This window comes from Scomber japonicus, chromosome 16, assembly GCF_027409825.1.
Source record: "Scomber japonicus isolate fScoJap1 chromosome 16, fScoJap1.pri, whole genome shotgun sequence".
Taxonomy (NCBI): domain Eukaryota; kingdom Metazoa; phylum Chordata; class Actinopteri; order Scombriformes; family Scombridae; genus Scomber; species Scomber japonicus.
The window spans coordinates 16,993,367-17,017,404 of record NC_070593.1 but is presented as its reverse complement, the minus strand read 5'-3'; the positions used below and the strand labels follow the sequence as shown (position 1 = coordinate 17,017,404).

The following is a 24,038-nucleotide window of genomic DNA, read 5'->3' as shown; positions in this document are numbered from 1 at the left end:
AATAGGTCAGTTCAAGCCTACGTAAGCACACATCATATTTTGTTTTGCAGGGAGAAAACATGACTGGATTTTGATATAAGAATACAAAGGGAGTTTTTTGTATTTCTTGGCATATATTAATAAAAATATTCACAGTATGATTGGGATGTGATCTAAAAGGGTTAAAAATGCATTGTTCATTTCATCTCGGCTCTAAGAGACCGCTTACTCCTTTTCAGCTTTTGCTTTTTTTAACAATCTCTGTAGTTCAAATTTACACTCTTGGCTAAACTAGTACAAATTGTGTATACTGTGCCTTTAAAAAAAAGCAGTCGATAAGTCTCCTCAAATCTTAGACATCCTCTTAAAAGATTATTTTGAGACAAATTACACAGCACATGAGCATGCTGGTAAAAGAAGAAATGTTTCACAATGAGCCCGTGTAACAAGATCACTAGAAGTGATTTTCCTCAAGCATGAGATGCTCATCTTTCCTTCCTTCTTACCAGTTTCTGCAGCCTGCTCACCACCCAACTTATCGAATGTGTTGAATGAGATATCCAAGTATTCCCTCTGGATGGCACTGACAGCTATCTTCCTTTGCTTACGTTGTCGAGGAACAATCTGGATCTTAAACTCTGCCTCATCGTTGTCGTCCCCATCGTCAGGTTTGGGGTCACTATCATCACCCATATCGTCATCCTCTTCATCATCACCATATTCCTCTTCATCGTTGCTGTTACTTTTACTTTTTTCCGGTGAGGACGGAGGCTCCGCTTTGTCTTCTGGGATGTCCAAAAAGATAGTCCTGCTCGAGGGACTTGTCCCTACTCCCATTCCGGTCCTCACCTCCTCAGAGGTCACAGATGTGTCGTCTAGTGAGGTGTCGGGGACATGTGGGGTCTTCCTCAGCAGGTCTCTCTTCTGTTTCAGGGTCATGGGGCTTTCATGACAGATGTTTTCCGATCGGTCAGGGAGGTCCAGTGATGTGCAAGGAGTCACACGGTTCTGCCTTTTTTCCAAAACTGATTGTGGGAAGTCTGGAGTCTTTTTGTCACTAGAACAGTCCTCCACACTTACCTGGACCACAGGGGACAGTCGCAGAGTGTTACTGCTTGCGGGGGAAGCTGAGACCTTTGGACTCCCATTGAACTTGGAACCTATGATGGTGTTCAGATCAAATTCCTCATCACTCTCCACAATCCTCAGAGGAGGTAACGGTTCAAACACCAAGGAGTCGCTGTCAGACATAGAGAGCAGTGAGTGTTTCTCTGGAATGGAGGTGCAGTCAGAGGACAGGTCAATGAGGTCTGGGTCCTCCTTCCCCTGAACTGATCCCCCTAGAGAGTCCTGGTCTAGCTTGTCGTCAAAGGTCTCCATGCAGCTGAGGCGAACCTCTGGGATGACAGGCTTGGAGATGTCAGACTGGCCGCCTCGAGACCCTCGCCGGTCCACAGGATCACAACCCTCAACCCGAACTGAAGAGCCATCAGACGATCCTTTGCCGCGATGCCTGCCATGGGATGTGGCGGAGGATGGGGGCAGGACCACAGGGGGCACCTGCGTGTCACAACGGTCGATGCAGGACTTGCGTCGATGTTCATCCAGGTTGAAGAGGATGGAGTCCGTGTTGGAAATGTCCAGAGACTTCTGCTTGTGCATTGCCTGGAGCCGCTTCTTCCTGGTGCTCTCCTCTCTCACACAGTGCAGAATGCTGTCCTGAAGGGCGCTGGCTTCACGGTACTCTGACAGCTCAATTTCACCTGAGAGGAAAAATTACACTTTATCCTAGTGAAAGCAACAAGTCTCCTGCAATGACAAAAATGTTCTGCTGAAAAAGATTAGATCAATGTGCTTTTATACTATGCTTATCTCTTTGAGCCTCTTACTTTTCTTGGCATTCAGCTCCACTGGCTGGTATTTGACAGATTTGCTGCCACCAATTCTCTTCAGACGGGCAAAGAAGGTCTGTGACTCTTTGTTAGCAGCAGTCGGTGTGTCATGGACGTCTGACTCATCAAATACACTGTCTTCCTCTTAAATGGAGAAAAATATGGAAAACAAACATCAGCACTGCATTTTAGTAGCATACAGATAATCAAAACCTTTCAGGGTTGGGAATCCCTCATTTTCATTCCATTTTGACATTGACATGTAGTCAACAAAATATAGAACAGATTTTTTCTACAAAATGTTATTTTAATCTGTATCCTTAAATGGTAATCCCTCAAAAAGTATTCAACCTAAAAACCACAATTAGTAAAGCAGAAACATGCAAACAGTTCTCATCTCAGTTTCCAAATATTTATTTTCTTGCTAGCAGCCAGGTTTCATCCTCTGACTATATCGTCTGATACATAAGCAAGCATTCTTACTTTTTGTGACCAATTCAGTAAATGATCATTACAGAAGTCTGTTAAAATTGTTCACCTTTTTCTTTCTCGCTGTAGCGGCTCATGTTGGAATTGTCACTATAGAGGGGACCTGCTGTGGCGTGGGGACGACAGCTGTGATACTGGGCATTCAGGGTGTTGATGGTAATGTGGATCAGATGGAGGACCACTTTACTGCCATCCATGTCTCTATATGGGTACTACAGAGCAGACAAGTATTATGAGACAATTTTCTATAGCTGTTATTCTCATAGTAATCCAGAATAACAAAATACAGTTCAATGCAAAAAACACCATGTCCTGAGATTGAATTAAGAGAGACTAAGTCATGCAATGAAACCCTACTGATACAAATAGCATAGTATATAATAGTAATACAAATAGTACCTTATAGAGGATAACTAGCAGGGCTTTGAGCCACATCTGTCTGATGTGCGGCTTCAGGGCCCAGAGAGAGCATCGAGGTGGCTGCTGGAAGTAGTGTCTCAGCTGAGGACATGTGCAGTATTTCAACACCTGGACCACCAGGGGGAGTAGCTGCTTCCCCAAACAAATATTGTAGTCCATCACCTAAAAGAAACAGCATTTTAATTCATTAGCCTGCATGTTTTATTGCCATATCCATCATATCCTCCAGTAAAATAAACACACAATATCAAAAAAGGTTAAATGTCAGTCACTTGTGAAATGCCGGCGATAAATGCATTGAAGCAGGTAGAGGTGCGCATCTTCTGAGGTGCGATCATGAAGCAACCCTCTTGTTGGTCGTAGCCCAGCAGTACATACAGGTGACGCTTCACAGTGTTGAAAGCCTTAGCACTGCCAATGTCTGTCTCAGCACTGCTCTTGTCTTTGGCCATGAATTTCATGAGCACCATGATTAGCTGGTGAACAGTCTGGTGATCTATGCCAGCATCCTCGGGAAGCAGGTCTCTGATGACAGCGTCATCCTCGGGAGACGGGGTCTGGCCTACGAGAGGGGCTGAAGCATCAGGATTAAAGTGCGGGAGGAAACGTGCTGCAGACAGGGGAGAAGATGAGACAGAGGGAGGGGTGCAGGAGCAGGGGGTAGCAACAGAGAGGGTAACTCATACTGTCCACTTTTCTGTCAAGAGAGATGGACACATCATCATGCAGTATACATACATCATCATGGATTATGTAAATGGGGTAAACACAAAAAAATGACCAACTAGCTTTTAGTGTTGCTTTTCACTCTTTCTGCTATTAGAATTAGTGTAAGTCTGTGGCAGGATGAAAAAGCAATGTCTGTCACCATAGAGCAAACATTGCCTTTTCATAGTGTGTTCAATATTTTCACATAATGGCTTTATTGGTATGCAAACGGAGCTTTTCATCCAATACGATGTGATTATGAAGTATAATACTGCGTGTTTTGGATTTGAATTATTTACCTGGCAGGACTTTCTCTATCATATCTCCCAGTGTCGGGGCAGAGTGCTCTTGCCTCGTAAGCCTTAGAGCTAAAAACCACATATGAAGAACACAATTTAGGAGAATGTACACGTGAAGTAGCACAGGACGCATGTCTGAGCTTCATGATCATCCAACACAAACACACACATTATTCACAAAAACACATGACCTCAAAACAGTACCAAATCCAAGTGAATTACAGCATTTGGATGAATCACAAATATCCAACAACAACATCATGTTTGAACACAATTCATTCAGAAACTCAGACAGTCTTCTATGCAGATCCAAAGGTGAATTTTTTTTTTTTTTTTGATAATGTGGTATTTGGACATTCAAGTGAAATGAAATTTTAGAACAAGAGATGCAAACAAGCAAGGAGAGAAACATTAGGAAAATGGGAACAGATTTTGCCCAAATAGCATTTGCAAATAAAATAGCATTTTGTTTTACCCACAAGGAATAGAAAATGGGTTGTGTGATTGCATTAGGACAAACCTGAAAGTATCACATAATTCTCTTTAAGATACTAATGCTATTGCTATTTGCAAATACAGTTTGACCATGGACTAAATGAAAGTGTCACAACATCAGATTCAAACTGATGGACAGAGTGGTTGATCTAAGCTACTCACGAAGTCGGTTGCTCAGTGACTCAGGGAGTGAAAATGCCCGTTTAGACTCTGTCGGGCCTCCTTTCACACTGTCACGGAGGGAACGCACACTCTTCTGTCGATTCCTGGCAAATCGGGCCCGTCGTATCTTCCACATTGCTGCATCGCTGAGATTGGCTACATTCGTTCGTACAGCGGTGATGGCTGTCAAAAGAAAGATCACAAACTTAAATAAAAGCACTGATGTTTATATTACGTTGGGGAACTCCTTTGGAGCAGGCAGTGTAAGTGGAGTAGGTGTAAAAATATGAATGGGGACATAGCAGCTACATACTAGTAGGGAAAGGGAACTCCTTGTTGCAGTCCAGGTGCAGCTGAGCCTCCAGAGATAATGTTTCAAAGCGGTTGACAAAGAACTCCCAGCTAAGTGCAGGAACATCTTTCTTCAGGAAGTGCAGCAGCAACAGTTTGCTGAGTATGATGGGCCTATCTCTCACAACAGTGTCGAACTGGAAATCCAGGCAGAGACACAAGCCCTGGAGAGTACAAACACACATGAATACACAGCAGGACATGAACACATATAGGTACATAAACCCATGCTGTATAACATGAATGGTCATAAATTATTAAGAAGAATGTTCTTTTCTAAAATATTTCATTCAACCCATGTTTTCACAGAGCAACACCATAAAGTATTTATCTGTATGTATGCCAACATTTTGAATACTTAACTTTTAATTAGTGTCAATAAAAAATAAGTTAGATCATTAAAACAGTTGCAAAACAGTTTTCATTAAGGTTCACTGATACCAACATATTGTATATGTAAATGCATATAGACCAAAGACTCTGCACTCCCAAAACATTACCTCCCCAGGAATAAAGAAATGCCTCACCTGTAATTATACAGCCGTATACTGTATATTCCAGACACTATTCACAAATCAAAGTGCTACAATGTATTTACTAAATCACACCTATCGTGTTTATGTCTTTCTGCACCTAGATGTTCTATTGACTGTGTGAGTGGGTCACCTGCAGGGCCGGCCTCTTGATGGTGTCCAATAGGAGTCTGGCGCGGGTGGCGACAGCTGGGTTAACGTCCTCCACGGAGGCCAGGAAGCAGCAGAAAGCGTGAGCCAGGGAGTACTTTAGCAAGTGGTTCTTCGTCACCGCACCGATGTCCAGGAACCGACACAACACCGCCACTTTCTCCACTGGGAGTTTTCATGAGAATGCAGAGTGAAAGGGGGTAATCATCAGCAACGCAGACAGATTACACAATGAGAAGAGGCAACCGAGCTGCCAGATGTCTTGGCTTAATTACCAAGATATCATAAACAGACCCAGCTATGAGGTCACTGATGAAGATAATGAAGATACATTCATGTCTATGTCCCCATATTTGTCTTCATATGTGTATATAAATATGAATTTAGTTTGTTAAAGAAATAACAAAAATACAGGTTGATATAAAATCTACTCATATTATCTGTATATTTATTATGCACATTTAGGAGGCAAGGTAGATAAAAAGTCTTATAAGTCACCTGTTTTACAGGTGTTTTACAAGTTTCTGTCATAAGGCTTGTAAATTATTGTCTTTACCGTTGCCACAATGACAACAACACATCAACACATAATTATTGACTTTTATTTATCATGGCTCAACCTAAAAATCTAGAAAGAAACACTTTTTTTCTGAAATCCATAAGATCTAACCCTCTCTGGGTTGGTGAATATAACCAACCACTAGGTGTCAGTGTGGGAGTTACAAGACATGCCAGTGCCGCAATCGATGAGGTAGATTGCCTGTTGGTCAAATTTTAAGTTTAAAAATTACGAACTGTACATTTTGTAACCTCAACCATATAATTATCTGTATCCTCACTACTAATAAGGGGTTACATTAACATGATTATTGTATAAGTATGCATGGTGATAATACAAACCATGAGCATTTCATCACCATGAGGTTTATTTAACCAGGTGGAAAGATCAAATATTTTACTTGACCATTTTCTAGGGAGTGTGTATACACAACAATAATGTTCACACATTCTATGAAATACATATGTTTAGGGCTACAGTGAACTGAATTGCTCTCCTGTTTCTCTATATTCATGCACTGAATCAGAGGACATGTCCTCTGCCTCTGTCTCAAGGTCATACAGCTCCTCTCTGCCAATCACAAGGCGAGAAAACCCTTATTAATCCCACAATTCCTCTTTGCCTCCAGTTTGAGCCACATGGTTACCATGACAACACAAAGGGGAGATGTGGGCAGGCAGTGGTTTAGGAAGCATATTATTTAAACAGACTGGGGTCTTCCTGTAACATTTCATTCATACAGCCGCAGCCACAATGCTCACAAAACACAACATCAGAACCAATAATAATAACTATCATTGAGGATGGTTCATTCACATCATTATGAGCTTGAAACTGCGTTTATACCTGTACGTAAGGCTTTATACAATATATAATCATCTTTGAGAGGCAGTTGCAGATGTGAGACATGCAATATAGCTTACAGTACATAATGTCAGATCTCTCACCTGCTTCGAATCGTATTTTCCAGTCCTTGCTGTTGAAGTTTGTGTTGATGAGGTTCCAGAAGATGTCCGCCCCATGGGACAGAGAGAGGGCGTGGAGTAGCTGAGGCACAGCCAGGGAGGCCAGCTGGCAAAACTCTGACTTCAACATGGACCACAGACTGAAACACACCAAATTAGATACATGCTCAAATGGCCGTCAAGGAAACTGATATTTCTGTCAGAATGATACCCTTTAATGTGTCTTTCAGAAGAGAGGCTACCAGCACACACCTCGGGATGAGCATCTTCTCTTGGACGTAGGCCAGAAACTGGGGATGATCCTTACGGGCAAGGTATAAACACTCTCCATGGAGACACAGGATTTTCAGACAGTTGAGCATGTTGAACAAGATGTCAGGCTCCTCAAACTTGGACATTTCCTGAATAAAGAGGAGATGTGTGACTCATGGCAAATCAGGCTGATCTGTACTTCAGTTTTAATATTCATTTATTTAGAACAAGTACCTGCAGAATGGTGTATATAAGCTTCAAAGACACTGGGAGCTGCTGGTAGGAGAACTTCTTATCAGAGTTATTCTTCATGGCTGGAATGAAGGAAAACTGTTTTACTTTCAAGTTACACGCACTGCAGCAGAGCAGACACGGTTTAATGACTAGTATGAAATATATTGATGCAAACATGAGTGTTTAAGTAATAATAATAGTAATAATTTTCAATAACTTGCTGAGGGTGCAATGAAATTGATTCCACTCTTTTATATGTTGAATATCAGCATTAATACTGGGAACTGGGAGAAACAGCTAACCAGACTCTGTCCAAAGACAATCTAAGCTAACCAGTTACTGGCTACATAGAGTCATATCCAGCTGTATATATATAACATACAAACATAAGGGTGCAATTAAGCATGATTCACAAAATGTCAAACTATTCCTTTAAATATAAGGCTAGAACCAGCAGTCAGTTAGTTTAGCAAATAGTATGTTTTCCTTTAGAGGTTATTGGTATTCTTCTGGCAGCTAATTTGAATAAAAAATAAAAAATAAATAAACATAAAAATGTCACAAACTAATACATTAAGCGAGACCGTGTGAGGGAGTTTTATTCAAGTTGAGCTTTCCCTTGATGCACCTGTCACATATTCAGAGACTTTTTCAGTTTTTTGTGTTAGCTTTGGCTGACACATTTAATCATTGCTATGTAAAAATTTGATTTCGCCCACATGGTGTGTAGAACTGATACTTACGTGCATTATCAGGAGAGTGGTTGCTGGGGTTGTCAGTGTGTATGCCACTGGGGTTGTCTCCTTCCTCACTTCCATTCTCTGTCCCAAAGGAAAAATCTGTCTGTGGGAAGAGTAAAGTTTCCTCCAAACTATCTGTGGGTTCCTGCAAAGAAAATCAATCATTGTCAGAACTTTCCCTTTGTATGTATCACATCATCAATAATTAAGATGAGTATGGTATTACTTAAGCATATTTCTAAGTAAGTTTAGTATTACTTACAAAGAAAGAAAGAGATCGAAATTTTTATGAACATGCTTTAAGCTTCATGTCCTCCACAACAAAGTTAGCTCAATCCAGCATGCAATAGTGTTTCTGGCACTTTTTGGACCTTTTGGGGACTTTTGGTTACCTGACATTAATTTCAAAGCCTTAACTGCCTACTGCATAGGGTTCATTTATATTTAGAGTGTAATAATGCACGCTGTGTGTCTCACCACCAGGCGTATCTCTTCCCGGGGGGTCAGCCTCTCCAGGAGCTCACAGCCCAGCTGGTAGCACAGGATGCTGGATTGGCACAGGCTGCACTCCAGGGCCTTCTCATCCTTCTGGCAGGTGTGTGAGCCCCCCCATGGGGCCTGGAAGACGTTGTTGATGATGCCCACGATATCCTTCCCCAGGCTACTGTCTAGACCCAGCATCACACCGTCATCCTGGAGCTCCATCTGGGACAGAGGGTGAGGACAACCGTAAAAACACGGGAACAGAAAGTGGAACACGATGCACAAATCCCGAGGTCCCACTGGTGTGCATTGTTGTCATTGTATCATCTCTCTAAAAATGAGCAACAATAATTGTCTTGTAACTATTATATAGTGTAACACTTCACTGTACACCTTGGCATATGTTTGGTGGTGCAGTGGGACAGGGTTTGCATTTATATATTTTGTTCAGTTATATATTTTGTTACTCTCATACAAATAGTGTCCCTAAATGAATATTGTAGAAATATGATCACCACAGAGCACCAGACATTTTCATCAGGAAGGTTTGGTCACCTGCTTTAATATGAGGTCAAACATGAGGATAAAGCAGCCGAGGTTCATGTCATCGTCATCACAGTCCAGGTCCAGGGCGCAGTGGCCGGCAGCGTGACCCAGGTTTTTAAATGGACTGCAGCGCAAAGGGCTGCGGAAAGGGCTCCTGAAGGGGCTGGGAAATGGACTGAGGGTGTTGTGCTGCCCGCGGCGTCCTGGATCTGACACCACACTCACCTACAAGCAAAAAACGCATTAAGGAAAATATATATGCCTTACTTCAAGCTCAAAGCATTTATGCTTTGACAGCCTTTTAATCTTCACTGTTCCCCTGATACCCTGTTATCATGACACATGAGTGCACAGTTGCTTGGATATAAATTTCAGTGATAAATCTACATCACAGTCAATTTCAATTAAGCCCTATAAGGGAGCTATATTTAGACTTTGGCAGTTACCATAGCAACATACAGTATTTTCCCAATGAATGGAAGAATATAGCGCCTAAGCAGAGAAAAAAAATGTATTGTACCTCCACCTTATAAAGGTGCCAAACAGCAAGTAAAAAATATCCAGCTCCCAAAAGTCAGGTATTGCTATATAATGAATGTAACAAGTTGTTTTTTCAATTTATTTTTGCCATGAAATGACAACAAGAGAAAATAAAGAAGATACAAATATTTTTACATATTCAGTCTCCCTCACCCTGCGAGCCGCGGTGTTGCCAGTTAAATCAGAGACACGTGCCTTCCTCTGATTGGCCAGCTCCTTCAGAGAGTTCACGCCATCTGAGAACATCCCAATCAGCAGCTGAAGAGGCACTACAATGTCCAGCTCTGACAGCACCTAGGATCAACAAGACATACAAACACAAAAATCACAAAAACTCTTTTTCTACTTACCTTCAATTACCATGAAGGTGAAGAAAACTTAAAGAATTAAAAAACTTACTTTACTTATTTTTTAACATGTAATCTTTCTATGCTTTGAACACCACAAACTAAGTTTTATTTACATTTGTTGCATTGGGTTGGCAGTGCTATGGGTGTCCTGGACAAATCAAAGAAAACTGCATGTATGAGGAAAGTGGGAAATGTGTTTTGTTTGTGATTTGGATGACCTGACACTTTAATATAAACTCATTACCTCCAGGATATGACTGAGGTACACCATGCAGACAAAGATGTGCCGAGTCAAACTGGGCACCACTTCTCTGTCTGATTTGAATGTGACCTATTTACTCAAATAAATTAATGCAATCTTTTGATCACAGTTGTGACAGAAAACTTGAAATTGATCCATGTATACAGGGCAGCAAGCTGTGAGTGCATATGGGATGAAAGTAAAAATCCCTCCTATCTCTCTCAGTCTCATTCTGTGACCCAGATCCATATTCAGCAGGGCCCATGCCCAGACTGTCACACTCCATGACAACCTGTTCAATTCACACGCACTGTGGACAGAACCACAGGATGTGGAGGTGGAAACAGGACACAGGACTACGTGTATGTGACTGTGCATGTGTGTCTGTGCTTACATGCAACCACAACAGAGCCTGCTCTTGCACAGACGCTGGGTAGCCAGAGAATCTGCAGCTGATGAAGCCAAACATTTCTTCCATAGAGAAGGGAAGGGGGCACAGCTCAATATCAAACATCTTGCTGTAGGGAGAAAGCAGAGAAAATAGTACCTTAATGTATTTATGCAGACAGCCAAGAGTCAACTTTGGATATTGATTCAATTCTTGGTTTCACTTATGCATGCATTTTTCAGAATGGGTGAACACCACTCACAATAACAATAGTAACATGACAATGACAGCATGACGGTGACTGGCTGATTAAGATTAGGTGAATGAATGAATGCCTTTATTGTCATTGCATGTATGGTTAAAGGTATAGTTTGCCTTTTAGGGAAAGATGCTTGTTTACTTTCTTACCAAGAGTTAGATGAGAAGATCAGTACCACTGTTAACAGGTAGCTGGAGCAAGGAGGCTATCAGCTTAGCTTAATTTAGCACATAGGCAGTTGGAAACAGCTAGCCTGGCTTTCTCAAACACATCTATCGATACCAAACCTTGTAGCTTGTGTGTTTAATCCACACACACACACACACACACACACACACACACACACACACACACACACACACACACACACAAATGTAAACATGATAAGTTGCGGTTTTAAGGGAGTTATATGCATACCTATTTATTAGCTGACAACAGCTGGATGCAGTGACTTAAACCTACTGGAGTCTCCACTTCTGCTACTATAGTACAACAAGACTCCAGGAAGACTCCCTCAAAACAGCTATCATTATCATGTCATTAAAATGACCATATGTCATTTTCTCATTTGTGTTTGTGTACAAATTAAACACACAAGATACAACATGTTATTTAGTGACCTTAAGAGGTGCTGTCAGACAATTTTTTTAACTATAGCTAGGCCAGAGCTAGGCTAGTTGTCTCCACCTGCTTCCAGTCTTTATGCTAAGCTATGCTAATCGCCTCATGTGTTTCTAAAAATGTTACATAATTTATTTGAGGCCATAGTAAAAATCTGTGTAGCTTTTTACTGATGAATGCGGTGGACAAGAATGGAACAATTAATTAATTTTGTATAGTAACCCTATATCACATTAAGCTTAGATATAAGTAACGTATAAGAACATTTTATTACTTGTACACATGTACATGTGGTAGCAATTGTCTTTATTACAGGAATAACAACAACACTTTAAGGAGGTGGACTGAATGTACCTAAGTACTTCTCTGAACTCTTTGAGCTGGTGGTCGGGCACCTCGGTGCGGATGGCTTCTAGCCACTCAGGCATAAAGCACTCCCACAGTGGTTGACTAATGACGTTGTAAGGTATCAGGCACAGGATCCGGTTCAAGCCCTCCTTCAGCTGGGTCACTGTGCTGCATGATTTGTCCCAGTAACCTCCCACCTGGGGAAAAGTGTGCACAAAATGGCTTAGCTTAGTGCAGATGGTGACCTACCCTGAATAAATTTAATAAACCTCAGTATTCAGGAACATTGTGGTTTCATGTCATTCTTCATTCATAGTTGTTCAATTTCTTCATAGCTTCATAAGTTAATATGAATAACTCAGATAAACAAGAGTTGGGATAGTTGTTGACTGAATAATTGGAGTAATAATGTTCATGTTCATTGCTTTTTCTGTCTCATAACTTTTTTGCTAATGCTCTCCACATCTACTATCAACACCCTGTGCATCCCCTATAATTCCCCAAGCATGAACTTTTCACTGTTGATTTTATGCACAATACTTGACGTGGGTCTTAACCTTACCCTGGCAAATTCCACAGGTTTAGGCAGCAGACACATAACCATGACGTCAAAGCGCACGTCACACACTGTTTTTAGCCATTTGGTGACAAACTGAGGCTTCAGCTTCTCCACCAAGCTTCCAACCTCGTCGTCCATCATGTAGGCGGTGGAGTGAAACCACTGGAACACCATGCTGACCAGCCGTGCCAGACTCTCTGTGGGCGTGTTCTCATTAGGGGTACACAGGCTTACCTGCAGACGTGAGCGAAGGTTAGGGAATCAAAGTAATCAGTCAGGTTATTGTGAATTCAACACAGTAGTGATAAGAGGCCATGTAATGTAAACATCCCTATCTCATGCCTCTCAGTTATTGACAGACACAGCAACAGCCTGTAGTTACACACCAGGAACCAGATGCCAAACTGACTGAGAAGACGCTGGTCGTGCTGGTCATCCTCCTTGTTGTCAAATTCGATGTTGTCCAGAGAGTGGTGGGAGGCAGACAGGCCCATCTGACGACGCCTGTTCAGCTCAAACTCACGCTGTTCTGCATGAATTTCTGCCTCCTTGAGAAGGCTGGATGGATATGGAGAGGACAAGAGGGATACGAGAAAATACACAGAGTTAGAGACAAAACATAAGAGAAGCATATGGACAGAAAAAGAGCAGGGGAGAAATAAAAATAAAAACAGAATATAACCTGACACCACATATACATTTTAATCAAATTTCATGCCATATTGTTGCCTATATATTCACATCAAATTGTGCATTACACACATATGCTCTGTGACAGTGGCAGTGATAAGTCAATGTAAACACTGTGAATGTACCTTATGACAGCTTCCACAGTGCAAACTAGCTCCTCTGCTCCACACTCCCGGGTGTTGATGGGAGGGGGCGAGGTCTGGTACAGATGGGTCTCCGCCGCAGCCCCCACCTCACTGCTGTGGTGGTTGACATGGCAACGCTTGCAGTAGCGGACAGGCCGGTTGCCATGGCGCCCACAGCAGCCAGCCGAGAAGCAGGTGACCACAGCCCTCCTAACGTGAGAGCTACAGTTCTACGCAGCCAAGGAACAAGGGAAAGAAAGAGGAGGAGGTGGAAGAGCAGGAGAAGGAGGAGGAGGAGGGGGAGGAGAGGGAGGAGGGGGAGGAGGAGAGATTATTTGATTTCTATTCTGGGAAGTAGGCAACAAAATGAAAACATGCTACAATCACAGCCAATAGGGCCTTATGACAAGCCTCTTAAAATAGACATATTTCAAGGCCTAAAAAGCATATAACTACTAACTACTAAAATCTGCCTCTAAAATAAGCATTTGTTTCAAATGATGATCACTCCACATCTGCAGGGATAGTCCCCTGTGTCCCCACAGTGTCTCAGGTTTCTAAAAATAAAAAGGATGGCACTAGAGAACCATCCTAATCTGATCATCCACTAATCTTGTGCCATTAGAGGGATGCAGTGCTCCCTATTAAATTAACATATCTGTCCTCTGACAGTCAGCTCTCTCATTTACGTACCCTGTTCTCAACACTGTCAATACTCTGATGTTAATATTACTGATGATGTTATTGTTTGCAATATGTTCTCAATTGGGAATTGAGGTGTATTCATAAGGAAGTGTCATGGTAACTCATTAATTTTAAAAGGCACACAATGACTCCACAGATGAAGAGTAATGTCTTAGTTAATAATGAAAACACTGGTGTAAATCCAGGTGGGAGTTTAAAGGGCTTTCTGCAATGAGTGGGACAAAGCTCGCTCAGGAAAGGCTGCTATGGATTATATCTGCCGGACAAATAAGGATGGAGGCCAGCTGTTTCCCCCGACAACGCGGGGCAGTTGCTCACCCTGACGGGAATACCTGAGATGATCTCACAGTCCTTTTTCCGGTGTCGCCCTGGAAACCATCAGGGAGCACTTGCGCCCTCAGCAGTGCATTCAACAAAGGTGAACAAGCAGCAGCTTCGTTTGAAATGATTTGGCCTTTACTGAGCATAGTGTGCATTGACTCCTCAATGGAGAAAACATTTCAGGTCCATAAACAGATGCCCTTGCTATGGATGAATTATTGTCCATGAAGTTAACAAGCTGAATGTATTTTTTGTTCAGTAATAAAACTATTTAAACGCGCACTTTTATTTGGTTCCCGGGCAGGATTTCATTATTCTGAAAATCAGCAAAGTTAATTAGTATTGACAGTGTCTGCAAAGGTGAATTATTCTAAATATGGACAAATGTTTGACCAGGTACAATATGATCAAATGTTGCAGTGGGATATATCACAATGAATATATACAAATGAGACCATAGAAAACGACATTAATGTGCATGTAACAGTCTTATCTTACCTTCTTTTGACAAATTGCAGATATTTCAGCTACAAAGACAAATGAACAAAATTATTAAATTTCTAGAAAAAAATTGAACAATACAACTCAGATAAACAACAATATGCATATAACACACTACCTAAAACCTAACTTCTTAATTTAAGAGCGCCAACAATTTTGGAAAGTAGAAGATAACTTTTATGTACCCTTGTGGGAAAATAGTTCTTTAAAATATGTCCTAAGATGACTGAGGTTTAAGTATCCACCCGCTCTTACCATGGCTATGAATATACCTATAGTATGGAATCATTTATCTGAAGCTATACCGTGTAGTGTAGTCTGTGAGGAGGATGAGTCAAACACCTTTTTGTTTATTAACACTCACCTTGGGGCAGGAGTACATCAACAAGCCATTCAGCATGATCTCTGAAAAGGTTAAAGAAATGTATAAATAATACTTGATTTATAGGCAACGCCCTCCCTTGAGCACAAGCAGTATAGACTCCCTAACAGAGCTGGAGCACAAAATATCTTCCCTCAATATTGAAGAAAGTATAAAACTGCAGAGCCATGCAATTATAATATGGTACATGCTGGAGAAAAGAGAAACAAGTGGCTGCGATGATGATCTCATTATTGGCGCAAGGGAATTATGTAACCATGGCGATGTATTTCCCCTGAGTTAGAGAGAGGAATAATGAAGCAGGCAGTAGGTAATGTATGTTTGGAATGGCGTCTTATTGAAGTAGGGGGAGGATAGAGGGATGGAGAAAAGAGGTTAAACCGATGGCATACCCTGCTATCCGTTGGCTGCACTCTTCGCATATATAAAGAGGCGGGGGTTTGTCTCCCAGGGCAACAGAAAGTGTGGGATCTATACACATCTGCAAAAGTAAAACAGGTAGTGTCAAAATATGGATGTTGTATTTCAAAGATGAACATATTAATACTTTGATGTTTTATTTTCATGCATTTTTCTGCTCATTTTGAATGCACTACCACACACTAGAGTTACTGCTGCTAGCATTTTTCATTTGTCCCTCTCACACTGTAGGTGGTAGATAGTGGTAGTTTATCATGGCCTTGCCCAAGAAATCATGTGACACCTATACCTGGCTCTCCATGCCTCTGTGTGGATGGCTGCCTGCATATGCTACACTCTGCACTCTTGCAACCTGTGCATGGCCCTGCGCTAAATCCCAGTGCTTATGGCCTCAATGTTCAGATGGTGCACTGTAATTTACTGTGCTCACTTGATGCCACCCTGTCCTCAAGGGCTAGGTGGGGTCACCGCTTCCAATTAAGCCCCCGCCTCCTCCACCACATACCTCCTCCGTTCTCCTGTTAATTGAAATCTGGCTCCTGTCCGTGCCCCTATTCGTACTCTATTTGTCAGTTTTGAGCACAGTTGAGTAAAGGCAGGCATAGCAGATAAAGCAGAGGAGCAGCAGAGACTGGTGTAAAGAAGCTGATATCATTACCTTACCCACACAGCTGGCCGAGAGTACGCTGATTTATTTACCGTGGGGCTCACAAAAGCAAACACGACGCACGGTTGAACAATCTGGCATATAACCCATGCATCCTCTATATAGTTCTCAAGAGGCGCAGGGTGCACTGCTAATCTAGCCTCTTACAGTAACAACACATTGCAGACATTCAGTGATTGTTATTGTGCATCCAACAACCAAAAGATATACCAGTAATATAAGAATTAATGTTTAAGGCATATTTTCTATGGCTTAGGTCACCTTGACAGCAGGTTTATTGATGGCATTATGGCACTCGATGTGTTGACAGTGGATTGGGTTCCAGGCTGCAGGAGAGAGACAGAGGAGTGGCAGTAAGGGACAAAGAAAGAATAAAAATGTGGAATAGGTTAGACCTTTAGTCGGTTCAAGGACAGAAAAAGCAGCAGCTGTGGCATGAGAATCTGACCTGTGTACTGCAGCCCTCTGTATTCACTGATGGCTCCTGGTGGCTTCAGATTGGGCCAGTAATGGAACAACATCTGCACAGCTGGTGGCTTTACTTGGGATGGTCCATAGGATATGACATAAAGAAGGTCCTGCAAACAGTATAAACATCATTGAGCTAACAGTCTACTTGCTATAGCTTCATATTTAGCACACAGAGACATAAGAGAGAGGTATCATTCTGATTATCAAACTCTAAGCAAGAAAGCAAGAAAGCAATTAAGCGCATTTCCTAATGACTAACTGTTAGTTTAAAGGATTTAGGAAAGTAACACAATGTTCTGAACAGTTTTAACAACATTTACATTTGGAATGAAACTCTTATATCTGCATTATGTACTTTAAAGGATAATACCTTCCACACTTCCTGTTTGTGCTTCATGAGACATTCCAACAACTGACAGTGATATACTGGAAAGAAGAAGAGATATTTTTCAGCCAGAGTGCCATTTGTCATATTTGCATGCACGCTCCAAAAGCAGCCACCATGATTGATGATTTACCTGGATTTGAGGTGTACTGCATTGCAATCATGAGCATAGAAGAGGCAGACAGATTGACATAGGCTGGGACTCCCCCCTCCCTCCGAGTGGATCCCACTACAAATGAGCAAGGAAGAGGAAGAGAAACAACTTGAAAGATCACTTTCACATGCTGGCAAAGTTTGTAGCATTTGTTTCTGTCATTCAGAGTATGTTGGGGTGGTTTTCAAAGCTTCAGTGCCTAGAAGCTGCGATCTGAGGGCATTTTGTCTAATTTTCTAAAGTTATCACTAATTATCCCACCACATAGGTTGAGTTTCACTATTACATGAAGAGAATATGTTGTCTTAAATTCACATTGATAGGTTATACTTACATATAGCCATGGGGAGGAAAGAGGTGCTCAGGTACTCAATGATGTCTTTGTGGAGGAAAGGGGGAAATGTAGCTAAAGTGGAGATCATAGTATAGGGCAAAGTGCTGAGAATATCATCACTGAGAAAGGGCAGGAGGCAAGTTGTTGTGTAAAATATGGACTGTCCCAAATCTGATGAGAAAGGGAAAAGGAAAAAAAAAAAAAAAAGACAAAGAGAGATACACAGACACTCATTCAATGAACTGCACATACAGTATTCACATACTGTATGCAGCCACAAATGTCAAACCTCTGTGAAATTTTAGTAATTTAACAGTAAAACAGTGTGAAAAAAGAGAACATTTGGAAGATGAGCTTCTGTTGAGGGCAGTGAGCTTTCTTTAAAAGCCACTGAAGTGAAATTTGCCCTCAGGAAAATGAGACCATTCTGGTCAAGGAGATGGGTTTTCATGCTTTTGAACTTTTTTTTTTTAACAGTGGTAAAATATTCATGAAAAATAAGAGCACTGACTGTGATGCAGCCTTGGGCCCGTGAAAAACAGTGTAGAAATAAGTCAGTCATAGATATATTGTAGATGCATTAAAACAGTAAAACATTACATTTTCCTACATGTGGTTTCCATTTAGCTTATATATTTGCACATGACAGCATCAGTAAAACATTTTTCCCACTTAACAAACATGCAATCAAGTATGATGCACAGAAGAGAAGGCCTATGGCTGGTGTATCCAATGGCTTATGAACGATTAAGTTGACAGGATCCAGCGTGCTCCCAATCACCCCCATGCATCCCTCAAGATCCTCAGCAGGACTTCTCTCCTCCCGTTACAAAAGAGGCCAAAAAAGCAGCAGTAGCTTCATGCAGGCCAGACGGCTCGGGGATGATGATGACAAACAGTGGTGCACTGGGCCTTGACTCACCATGCTGACCGTGCTGCAGCAGGGGCACCAGGTCAAGCAGGGTCACGAGGGTCACATAGAGGCCCTGATAGTCCAGAGAGGGGTACTCTGAGAGCTGAGCGTCCCGACTCTGCTGCCCCTGCCCCCCGCGGTCTGACGGGGCTTCGCGCAGAACGCTGTAAAGGAGGGAGCGAGTAACTGTAGGGTTGATGGAACTGACTTGTGGTCTTAGAGATGGGGTGAGTGGGAATGGCACAGGAAAAAGACACATGGTCATGGGCACGGCCAAATTGGAAGCTTCCTGGTTCTCCTTCCTGCCTGTGCGGGACAGAATGCTGCTCCGGGGCGGAAGGGGAGGGAGGGTAGGGGAGGGGAACAAGGGAAAAAAAGAGACAACAAAGACACAAAAAAACAGCACATTACATTGAAATGGCACTACAGAGACAGCGTAAATAGAAAAAAACAAACCCAGATAAACCCCACATAGGATGCAGTGTCTCACTATTTGACTGTATATCACTGAAGGCACGGGCAATTTTTCCCTGCTTTATCTGTTCAGAGTGACTTTAATTCAATTCATCTTGATTTGTGTAACTTGGAAAACAAAAAAAACATGAGCACAAACTGCAATGATCACTGCATCTCATGCGTATCTGGTGACAAGGAGCAAAAATATAAAAAATGGCATGTTTTCAGTGGCAACCCCATACTTCTCCAAAAAGGGACAGTGCAAATGACTGTCCCTCGATGGCTGCCGTCTTCCAATCAGCAAGGTCAGAGGCTACCATGCAAAAAAAAGGCCAATGAGCCGTGGAATTTTAAAAAGAAAATAAGAAATTTCCTTGTCTTTAGTGGGGCTGTCAAGGATGGGAGTGACACCAAATTGGTTCGGGAAAATACAGAGGTGACACTTTTGAAACATGCTTCAGCCAGTAATAAACATGTGTGTGAGGTTAGATCAAGTGCTCCTAGGTCACAGCACATGTTTATTGCACCAGAGAAATAATGTCCGTATGCATACGTTATGATACTGTACCAGTATCATCAGGAGAAATAATGAGATCCAACAGGCATATGGATTCAGGTTTCTAAAATAAATGTAACATCTAAGCTACAGTAGAGGAGAAAAACTATAATGACAAAGGAATAGGTTGTATTGGGGGGATGACCGGTAGCATTATGTTTGTGAACTAATGCAGGATGGACAATTGTGTTTGTTGTCCCCTGGGGAAGGAGGTGGACATATTCAATTTTAAAGAGAGGGGGGGGGGGGGGGGGAAGGAAAAAAAACTAGTTGGGTTGAGTGTGGAGCATCTAGGGTGGAGGGGGGAGGGGGGGGGGCAGAGAGCATTGCTCTTTTACTGCACATTATTGAAGAGCTAAGCTGTTCTATCAAGCAAATGATTGGGATTTATCATGAGCACCCAGATTATAAATGCTGATGTATTGTCTTTTTTTCTTTTCTTTTTCAAAGGTCACTCAAGAAGTTGAGTCACAGCATTTGGAATTACACAGCAAGTGAGAAAGGGGATTTCAATAAGATTAGTTTTAACATAACAATAAATGCATAATGTTGAGCCTATAGCTTAAAAGTTTACTGTCAACAGCAGAATGTAACATTTTCCTAACGTATCCCCTCAAAGTTATACTCTGCAAGATTTTAGTCAGTGTAAGATTCATTCATCAAACTGCGTTAGTGCAGCTGTATAAACTTGACACACAACAACAGACTGTATCTCAGAGTATGACTTTTTCACTGCCCATGTCTCATATAGAAAACATCATTGATTTGAACAATGAACATAGACACAAACAGACACGCTCACACGCATACATTAAACATATACACACAAAGACACACATATTATGTGCACACATACATACATACAAACAACACGAAAAGTTACACACATATACGACACATAAAACACATGTAGAAATGCACTGGTACAGACACATTACATACATTGACTGTCAAACCCTGCACTGTCAATACATTATCATATGTGTATAGCAGTAATTCAAAGCACAAGTACTTTCTCAGGTATGCTAATCACTAAAACTGTGCTACTTCTAAAATGAAATGGCTACACAGCCCTAGATATGATTTCTACTGCCTGCAGTCGTTCTTATGAGTGATACAGTTTGGCATGAAGTCAGCGTGGCTCACTGATGCAGGGAGCTCAGTTTGACTTGGAGAAATATGACTTAGCTATGCCTCATCTTTACGGAGGCATATAAAATTATCAGTGAATAGAAAATTTTAACCCCTCTTTATTTTCTGTTCTGCACCTGACATGTGCTGAACCTAAAATTGGTATATGAATCAGCAACCAGCTCCTCTAGCCATGTCAGTTCTTCTTTCCAGGAACACACCTGCTTCACTTCCCTTTTCCTTTTTAAGGCTCTCTGCTCCCACTTTCTGACACTCTCTTCTCTTTTATATCTTCTATTTCCTCTCATTCTTCACCCCAGGCTTCGAAGGGCACAGGTGCATGGATAATCCTGGAGTCCCCTGCTGAGGAAACCAGACCCCTCTAATTGCGGAGAGGTAGGATTTGTGGGCAAGAGACTGTGCTTCGGGGAAAATATCAAGCGACTGCTAGCTGTGGCATCATCGAGAGTGAGTCCTTTCGCACTCAGATGACACTGCCCCTCAGAGGCAAAATCCTCACTTGAGTTAACACTGACTCTCACAGTTGCAGCCCCTGTCATGCTCCATGTGTGCCATAGATATATGAAGGGCCACGTTTAAAACAGCACAGTAGCTGCTGGTGCTGGACAGCCCCTCAGCAAAGTATGAAGTATACAAAACACTCACTCAGCAGGGGAATAATCCTTATGGGGCGGAGGCATAAACTGTAGAATTGAGGCCGGCGGCAGTCTCAAATAGATTGTACCCTAAGCTGATAATAATGATAAAAGAGGAGCATACAAATTCAGCTTCCAGTAATCCCACCATTTTCACAAATTAGCTAATAAATCAGGGCAGCAAAACTATTTTCTATGAAGCTAGCGGGCAGTGACACTAAACCAATCGCATATAGAAATTTCCTAAAACTGCAATATGTTTTGATATGGAAATAAGCTCCAGCTGCAAAAAAAGAGGGGGGAGAAATGACACATAGTGAAATTAGATGTGTCCAAAATGGCTGCTTACTTGACCTGTGTTGGAGGAGGAAATAACATGCTGTTCTTTCCTCAGGCTTTCACAGCACCCAGGGGAGCAGGCTGACCCTGCAACTAAGGAGCTGCCCTCCGCCGGCCCCTCTGGGAAGGACACAACAGGCTGCCCTAGGGAAGTGGTCATCTAGCAGCCGGCCACTGAATCAATAAACAACACTGAGCCATCTATCTCTGCTGCTGCTTTAATAAAACACCATAACTCCATAGAAAACCTGCACCAGTCTCTGTCTGCTGAATATTCACATTCAAACAGCTATCGCGCTTTCAGAGCAGAAGACGGATTTGGCTACTTCACTAACTTCCCTACATTATTCTTCCACTTCAATTCATATTAACAATTTAATGGTGTCACTGTCATCCCTTTCAGAAAGTGTGTCAGAACAACCTGCTGTAACTAACCCTCATCTGATCATGAAGGAAAAACTAAATATCAAACATTCTACAGTCTGTTATTTCACCTGTTGGCTGTTGAGCAGGGTACTTACCTGAGCAGGGTTTGAGAAAAGTATTTCAGTGTGTTTGCAATGTCTGTTCCGGAGGGCACAGGGTAAATATTGTGTTGCACACGGTTGTGATACTCTTGCAAGTATCGTATCTTAGAGGCAACTGGACAAAATAAAGAGCAGAGTAAACAAAGCAGATCAACAACTAGCGATGACTACCATAAAGGATAAAAAAAAAAAAAAAAAGTAAATCTAAGCACAGAGATGAAGCAAATGGTTGAACATGCATGAAGCTACACAGTATGTCGCTGTTGTATTTTGGTCCCAAGTGAGACACTAGACAGCATGTAACATGGATGCTCCAATTATCAAGTTAAACAAAGAGGCTGTGTTCCCATGGCTCTCTGGCCTTCACCAGGTGACCTTTTTGGTATAGCAGTGAGGTCACAGGAAGCCCTGGAGGAGCCAGTAACCTATTGCTTACAGAAACAAGCTCGTGTACATAAGGTTGCCGGTTCAAGTCCCAAGTGAAGCTGGGAAAATCTGGTCAGGGGGGAAGGGCTTACTCCTCCTTTAACACATGCAATTTAAGAGCAGTGAGTGAGCCCTGGCTGCAATGATACACTACTGCCTCAGGTCACAAATGCATCATTAGTATTTTTTGCCTGGTTAAATGGGGGTTAAAATAAGTTGCAGTGTGTCATTGCTGACCTGTTTTCTATGACTTTGGGCAGTAGTGTTTAGCTACCTCCCTGACCTGTAAATGACAAACCCCCAAAATAAAAATAACAACTGCAGGCTCTGAGCATGTTATTGTGCTCATAGCCTGTGCTGTAATACATACTGTAGCACACATGTCTCTTGCACATAAACATCTTAATTGGCAAATTATTATATTTGCACATCTTTTGATCTGCCAACACCCAAATTAATGTGAACACACAGAAAGATGACAGCTGCCAGTATGTTGCCTAACAGTAGAGGTGTAATCACATTAACAGGCTTCATCTTTTTTTTCTGAGCATGTTAGTGCGATCTTATCTTCCACATATTGACATGGAAGCCCCATACATCAAGTTTGAATCCACATTTTTACGTCTTGCATATATTTAAAGCTACAAATGGGTGGATAAAAGTATGCAGGGGTCATTCAGTGCTATGGAGGAGGTTGTTTTCCACCTGTTCAAAAAGCAATCGGAGGAGATGAGGAGGAAATCACCAATAGCCCTCAGTATCTCGAGCACATGATGCTCAAAGCACATTATTGATCAATCTAATGCCACCATATTGCTCAGTAAAGAATCTGCCAGGTCGACCTTGAGACCAGCAGTATACTCTAGGCTACACCTCGCTTTTTTCTGCCTGCACGCACCTTATCCAGCCACGTCAGTCAATCAACATATAATAATAGTATGCTGATAATAAGGTACAGCCATGAAATGATTTTCCTGTAACATGGGAAACGCGGGCAGATACTGAGGTTCCCTGAGCCCCCCCAAGCCATCCTCTGCAGTGGGAGGACGTGTTGCAACCTGCCCGAGCAACCGCGGTTTCATCACCAAGGACAGCTCCCCTCATTCGGTTTCTTGGTTCAAACAAGAAAAAATCACGTCTCCAGTTTTCCATTAAAAAAAAAACCCAAAACACCAACCCACCCCTCATGACAAGACAGAAAAACACACATACACAGGCGTACTTACACTGCTCTGCCTTCGTAGACATTTCGCAGACACTTGGGGAAACATAAAACCCAGACTGTCAATTGTTTTAGTGGTTTTGTTCCTCCCCGG

At 42.1% G+C, this 24,038-nt stretch overlaps 1 protein-coding gene across 2 annotated transcripts in view; it reads right to left on the bottom strand.

Moving 5' to 3' along the window:
* The window catches only part of LOC128375081 (protein unc-79 homolog), a 31,777-nt gene extending 7,739 nt beyond the window's left edge, over positions 1–24,038 (bottom strand). Inside the window, exons 1-33 of one of the 2 annotated variants that reach the window (XM_053335336.1) lie at positions 23,949–24,038; positions 22,291–22,411; positions 18,641–18,954; positions 17,719–17,889; positions 17,364–17,459; positions 17,216–17,271; positions 16,823–16,952; positions 16,636–16,700; positions 15,680–15,768; positions 15,270–15,310; positions 14,903–14,931; positions 13,379–13,608; positions 12,950–13,121; positions 12,567–12,797; positions 12,011–12,201; positions 10,783–10,906; positions 9,951–10,091; positions 9,267–9,482; positions 8,706–8,933; positions 8,232–8,373; positions 7,489–7,568; positions 7,255–7,403; positions 6,985–7,142; positions 5,462–5,643; positions 4,758–4,959; positions 4,445–4,627; positions 3,798–3,856; positions 3,053–3,337; positions 2,760–2,942; positions 2,410–2,572; positions 1,869–2,015; positions 729–1,742; positions 486–683 (exon numbers count right to left, since the gene is read on the bottom strand). In XM_053335336.1, coding sequence (XP_053191311.1) covers positions 486–683; positions 729–1,742; positions 1,869–2,015; positions 2,410–2,572; positions 2,760–2,942; positions 3,053–3,337; positions 3,798–3,856; positions 4,445–4,627; positions 4,758–4,959; positions 5,462–5,643; positions 6,985–7,142; positions 7,255–7,403; positions 7,489–7,568; positions 8,232–8,373; positions 8,706–8,933; positions 9,267–9,482; positions 9,951–10,091; positions 10,783–10,906; positions 12,011–12,201; positions 12,567–12,797; positions 12,950–13,121; positions 13,379–13,608; positions 14,903–14,931; positions 15,270–15,310; positions 15,680–15,768; positions 16,636–16,700; positions 16,823–16,952; positions 17,216–17,271; positions 17,364–17,459; positions 17,719–17,889; positions 18,641–18,954; positions 22,291–22,411; positions 23,949–23,970 — 5,812 coding nt within the window. In that variant the 5' untranslated portion in view covers positions 23,971–24,038. Of the gene's footprint in view, positions 1–485; positions 684–728; positions 1,743–1,868; positions 2,016–2,409; positions 2,573–2,759; positions 2,943–3,052; positions 3,343–3,797; positions 3,857–4,444; positions 4,628–4,757; positions 4,960–5,461; positions 5,644–6,984; positions 7,143–7,254; positions 7,404–7,488; positions 7,569–8,231; positions 8,374–8,705; positions 8,934–9,266; positions 9,483–9,950; positions 10,092–10,782; positions 10,907–12,010; positions 12,202–12,566; positions 12,798–12,949; positions 13,122–13,378; positions 13,609–14,902; positions 14,932–15,269; positions 15,311–15,679; positions 15,769–16,635; positions 16,701–16,822; positions 16,953–17,215; positions 17,272–17,363; positions 17,460–17,718; positions 17,890–18,640; positions 18,955–22,290; positions 22,412–23,948 lie in introns of both variants that reach the window. The other variant, XM_053335337.1, reaches the window with a different exon arrangement.